The following is a 6,626-nucleotide window of genomic DNA, read 5'->3' as shown; positions in this document are numbered from 1 at the left end:
AATAAGGTCAATCCGATCCGAAAAATGCAAATTTTCAAAAAATTCAAATTAATCCAATTTAAAGTTTGGATCCGATCCGATCAAAATGATTGTTCGATTTGGAAAGGTTTAGATTTCGATTTTTATTCGAATAATGGACATCTAACCCTATGCAGACTAACCCCAAACCCCTCCTGCATTGCTACACTGTTCTTTTGTGCTCCTTCTAATGCCCTTAGGTGCAAGTGTGAGTAGAGTTTGTCTCACACTAAAAAGAAAGCAAAGGTCTTTCTGTTTATAATCCAAGCGGGCTACTCCTCCTAATGTCAATTGGTTTTAGAATGGAATCTTGTTGTGGGCTCTGTTTTGTGATGGGCTTTGTATTAAAAACTTTTGTAACTAGTAAGCTAAGGAAAAACGTATAATTGTGTCATTTCATTAGGTTCATTTTTTGGATACTGTTCTTAAAAAACAAGTTTGAATTCCTTTCTCTTTGCAAGCATTGTATCAAACTGTACATCAAATTACTAGGACCGCAAATTCAATTGATACTGGTTTTTAGTCCATACACTTGTTCAACCACGTATCCAACATCATGACACAAATCTAGAATAACTTTAGTTAGTGAAGAAAGTAAAGAATAGAAGATGCTCATCATCTCAATGGCAACCATATCTTCATAGACGGAACGTACGATTTTGGAATCGATACCTTCTGATCATCTTCGCTATCTAATATTCTTTTCTCATTGTTTTTCTACCACAATAAATTCAAATGGCCGAAAAACAAACAAACAAACAAGAACCTTATCACCAATATATAAATACGCATATAAACTAGACAGTTAACACCAATTTAATTACATATCATACTTGATTCAAAAACACATATTCAAGTGAAGGTAGTAAAAATGGGAAATGTTATGACTGAATTAGAGAGAAACTCAAAACAGCAGTCAAGTCGAGCCGAGTATCATGATGCCAAACCTACCCGACACGATCATACGCCTGCTACTCCTAAGAAGAGTCTACCTGAATCTACATGGGTTGCCATTATCAAAGATAACAATTTTATCAAATCAACTCAGCAGCAAAAAGTTAATGAGATATTGAGTAAAGGAGTGTATTGGGATAGCAGAAAAAAGGTTAGTAACGACCTATACTTCGCCTTTGTTTTTATTATTCATTTTTCGTTGTTGTGTAGAGAGAATCACATGATAGGTTACGTTAGATGCCAACATCTCAAAAGCTCTAGCATAGCTTATTCAAATAATTAATTGTAGATTTATATATTATATGTACGTACGTTGTCATAACTATTTCGTCGAGTGGTTTTTAAAAAAACTTGCATTAAAAAGTGTTTTCTTTTTTACTTCAAATTGATAAGGATTTGTTTGTACTTTCACATTAAAAAAAATGAAACTGTAAATAAAAAATGATAATAAAATGAGTCATGAGGTTATTGTTGTGATTTATATTTTTTGTTGATTTATCTTCAGAAATATTGGGTGGACGGCAATGGAAACAACTGCTTCATGATTTTTGCCAATGGTCTCAAGATTACTTGGTCTGATAACCCAAATTATTGGTACTTACAGAAAAAGAGGTAAGTATAATACGCGTACAATTTTTACCTTCTTTATTATCCCAAATTTGAGTACGTGATCATTATACATAAAGATTCAACACGGAAGTACAACAATTCCCTTGAATTAGACTAGTATGTACGTACACCATGTCAGCAGTGCAACCCTTGACTAGAAACCTTTTTTAATTTTGCAGTGAACTTGGCGACGAAAACATAACCATAGCCCAACTAAGGAATGTAGCCTGGCTAGAAGTGCATGGAAAATTTAACACAGAAGACCTCACACAAGGAGTTTGGTACGAAGTTTGGTTTATAGTGAAGCTCGAGCGCACCTCCTATGGCTGGGAAGTCCCTGTGAACTTCAAGCTCACTCTTCCCGGCGACAAGTCCCAAAATTATAAATTAAATATGAAGGACATGGACAAGGAAAAATGGTTTGAGATTCGAGCAGGAAAATTTATGATATCCAAAGATAATGAAGGAGTAATTCAGTTTTCTTTATTTGAGTATGATGGTGGGAGCTGGAAGAGAGGGCTAATCATTAAAGGTGCCGTAATTAAGCCTATGGTTGATAAAAATAATACTAATAACAACAATAATTAAGGTATATATAGATTTGTTGTGATTTAAATCTTTAATAATAATGGTTTATTTGCATGCATGATCTTGAAACAATGCTCAGCTCCCATCTATTTATATAACCTCACTAATCTTATATTGTGAGATCAGGATGGAGTTACGTTCGTTATTGTATAATTTCTCAATATTTAAGTATGGTTTTTAATTTCATTGTTATTTGCATTGCTCAATATATAATCCGTTTTTTTTAGTTCATGCAGTCGATCTTATTTATAAATGGGTTGATATTGTCTTGTTTATTTATTTTGCAATATTTTCTTGTTTGATCCTCATCAAATATTGAATTTTAGTTGATCTACCGTAGGTGTTTTGGTCCAATTTTGATCGGATTTTAGTATGTAAACATAATGACGAAAATATGGGCTGAAACCGTGTGATAGGCTTGATTAATGATCAGTTTGATCACCTCTATGTGAGAATAAATCAATTTGGTTATCAAAATAGACATGATTAAATATTTTAGATTTGAATATTAATCTTCTAAGTACTTATTTCAGATGAATAGAACAAATCATAAACGAGTACCAATATGGAATAATTAATGACTAGGAAGAGGATAGGTATAACAATGTGATCATACCTATGATAGTTGATTGAAGTGCTAATTTTGTCATACATTTTTTAAGGGTGATTTTTTTCATACGTAATCAACCAAAATTCAAGCTAGAAAAGGGGAAAAAAATCGTCTTTATTTTAGGCAACGAGAAAAAATCACAAGTTATTTGTATTCTTACGACCTAATTAGAGATGATCGATTTGAAACGAGATTTACTGACCTGGAAAATTAAAACTATGTGAACAACTCAAAACTTTTCGATTCAAATCCAACTCAAGTTGAATCAACTTTTATCCAATTATTTACTAAACCTAAAAAGTTCAACTTAATTAAGTTAGATCAACTAACACCCAACTCCAACAGCTTCAAGCCTGCAACCCTCCAAGCAAGATGAATATCCATATTAATTGTTTCAATTTCAGTTTAGCAGATTTAATTTGTGATAATGTCAATAATCTAGTTGTCTTACCAAGGAGTTGTTTAGTTGTCATCGCATGAGGGCACATCGTTGTAAGTTGTAGTGTAAAGGCTAACCAAAATCAAACACGTTAAAAGCCTAGTTATTAACAAAATATTTTTTTAGTGGTTAGAGAGCCACAAGGACAAGCGATGATAATCAATTCCAAGATCACTTGCTATCCCTTATTATCAATAATTCTTCGACTTGAAATCTAATAACAACTCTTGCAAAAAATGCTTCGTAATGGACTATTGAGTAAATAAATTAAATGATTAGAATCAGATAGCATTACTTTGTGTAGGGTGGCCCAGATGAGCCCAATAGAGTCGGGCTTAGGTTAAGCGTTACTGTAAAGATATAGCCCACCATATCATGCTAATATCCTACGTTTTACCCTTTTGTTATTATGCCTAAACTCGAGTTATTATATGACAAACAATGTATGGAGTTTGGAGTACATTTTTTTTTTCAAGGCCTTGTTTGGCAAATGGCTGTTGGCTGGTTCACTTGGCTTGTTTGACCAGCTTGAATGTTTGGCTATTTATAATGACTTATAAAATTGGTTGTTTAAGCTTGATGTTTATAAAAGTGTTTGGTAAATTAATTGTTGGTTGTTGGCTGTTTATTAGATAATTTGTGGGCCAACAAACCAAAAACCAACAAAAAAGCTACTCAAAGCAGCTTTTTTATTTTGGCTTAAAAGCCAGCTTTTTCGCTGACTAAAAAGTCAATTACCAAACACATTTTTTGGTTGTTTGACCACATAAAAAAAAGCCAAAAGCTAACCAAAAAGATATTTACCAAACATGGCCCAAATTAACTTGCATTTTGGGTGGTTTCTGTTGCACATATTTGAAATCAATATACGAGTATATATTTACTCAGAGTATATGCATGTTGCGTATTCTTTAATGCGTACACTTGGTACATGTTACTGATGTTAGTTACTCCCTCCGTTTTCAAATACCCGCTCTATTTTTCATTTACGGTCGTTGCTCTTTTTCTTATTTGGAAAGATTTTACAATATTTAATTTATTTCTCTCAAAACATAAATTATATTTTATTAATTTCATATTCTCATTCTCGCCTCCAATTCTTCAACTACTTTTGTTTTTTTACATTTTTTTTATTATTCCACCTACCCTACTATCTCCATATTTTATTATGAGTTGATGCGATTCCAAGGCATCAATATTGTTATTATAATTATTTTTATTGTTATTTTTAGTTTATTATTAGATGACCGAATTTATTAGGATATTTTTGTTAGTTTAATTCGGTTAGTATAAGATAAGCTTAACTTTAAAGATCATATTTGCAAAATATTATATTTACAAGTTAGAGTTAGTTTCCTAGTTAGATTAGAATTTGTTTTACCGATTTTTAGGCTAATTATTTAGCTTATAAATACGTGATGGTGTTAAACGAAAAGTATGATTGATTGATTTGAAATTTATAAAGTTTTACGTAAGCTTGTGCTTGTGTATTCTTGGCCTAGTTTAGGTTTTAAGCTCGTGTTGCTTAGCGTTTCTTGACCGAGACTCAAGATTCCAAACCTTTCAACTGCGATTGAAGGTTATATCCATCAAAATTCATATCATGAGTACTTTTTTCAATTTCTCCTAAAACTCCGCACATTGAGAAATGAAGCAAGCATTTAAAAACAGTGGGAATATAGATACATGCTGGTAATACAATGCATGGTTGACTTGATCATTCATATATATATTTCCTCTATTTTTAATACTTACAACACATATTTTTAGCGGAGTATTGTGAGTATTAATAGAAAATCGAGGAAGCATATACACTTTGGTTTTTTATTTGGTATATGGATATGAATATATATATTATACATAATTTTGACCTATTTAAACTTACTCTTGCTTCTTAGTGAAATTTTCATGAATAATAAATTGGATATAGACCATATAGTATGTAAATGTCACGGTACAAGACAAGTATCCCACGGTTCTCGTGTACACGTGAAGCAATGGCATGGAAATGGGGTGATGTGTGCCCTAAGCTAACAAAGTAATTGCAATATTTCAACTAGCTAAGCTAAGGTGGTACCACGACTCATATAATATAGTGAGTGCCAAGCTGGAATTTATTAGCAATGACAACGAACTATGAATTCTAAATCAACGTAATTTTTACTCTTAATTAGTCATCATCGTACTACAATAAGTCTATATATCTTATCCTTAAAAGTTTAATTATAATCATTATTATCATATTATTTCGGTATTAAATTAATTGTTAATGTAGTGAATGGAGGCTAATAATTAATGTATCAATTTTTAATTTTAAGTCACAAGGTATATTTGCTTATGACTGCCCCAAGCCGTTAGATAACTAATTAATACTCCGTATAAATTACTTAAAACAGTGCAATACTAAGTTCGGAATGTATGCCAAAATCATGCATAGTTCAGTATGATGTAATTAATGTTGATTTTACTTTGACATTTTCACTTTTAGTTCTTTTATCTAATGCCCCGATGGGTGGTCGATATAAAGTAGTAATCCAAAGTCCCAAGATAATAAACTTCACAATTCTATTTCAAATTTAAACTATATAACAAATACTACAATAGGCCATGTTCACTTCACCTTAAAAAAATAATAATGGATAAAAATTATTATAGATTAGTAAAAACAAGTTTAGTTTAGTAAATATAATTTCACTTTAGTAAAAATAAGTTCAGTTCAGTAAAAATCAGTAACCTTGAAGAAAAAAAATATAATAAGAAATCATTAAAAAAATTTAGTTCAATATAAATAATTTCAATTCAACAAAAAATAAGGTAAATTGAACATGACTTTATTGTTTTGATCTCTCTATTTTCATTCCATTGTTAATGACAACACACATTTTTAAGAAAAAATTCTTAAATAAAATCATTAAAATGGTAGTTTATATGAAGATTGCAGATTACCACTTTATAAATTCTTCATGGCAACGTAGTATAATATATATGAATAGTAATAAAAACTTTCTATAGCAAGTATTTTCTGGACAATTATGCAAGTAATTATGACAACATTGCCATTTATAGTATAAGTAACATTATTTTCATAATTGTGTTTCCCTATTAATAGGCTAACCTATACTTTGTTTGTTTATTGTCCTTTTTTTTATAATGACGAGTTGTAGTTTTTTGATAGGCACAGCATATCAAGAATCATAAATAATGGATTGCGCAAAGTTTTGAAGGAGCTGAAAAACATCACACAAAACAACTCTCAAAGATCATGAGAATTAAATGTTAATAATATAAGAGAAAAAAAAAAAGGATGAAGACCAATATTTATTGAATTTGAAAGATTTGTTTTATATGTTTTGTGAATGTAGTTGTTATGACTTTAGGTCTTTATCAATTAGAAGGAGACATATACTA

General features: G+C 30.8%; 1 protein-coding gene across 1 annotated transcript; it reads left to right on the top strand.

Moving 5' to 3' along the window:
- Positions 1 to 764: 764 nt before the first annotated feature.
- Positions 765 to 2,395, top strand: LOC110731378 (uncharacterized protein PHLOEM PROTEIN 2-LIKE A4-like). The gene is made up of 3 exons (XM_021911237.1): positions 765 to 1,123; positions 1,478 to 1,584; positions 1,761 to 2,395. Exons 1-3 carry the CDS (start codon positions 890 to 892, stop codon positions 2,167 to 2,169), a joined length of 750 nt encoding a protein of 249 aa, XP_021766929.1. The 5' UTR covers positions 765 to 889; the 3' UTR covers positions 2,170 to 2,395.
- Positions 2,396 to 6,626: the final 4,231 nt, after the last annotated feature.

The sequence above is a fragment of the Chenopodium quinoa genome, unplaced genomic scaffold, assembly GCF_001683475.1.
Source record: "Chenopodium quinoa cultivar QQ74 unplaced genomic scaffold, ASM168347v1, whole genome shotgun sequence".
NCBI classification, from domain to species: domain Eukaryota; kingdom Viridiplantae; phylum Streptophyta; class Magnoliopsida; order Caryophyllales; family Amaranthaceae; genus Chenopodium; species Chenopodium quinoa.
The sequence above is the reverse complement of the archived record's forward strand: the minus strand, read 5'-3'. Positions and strand labels throughout refer to the sequence as shown.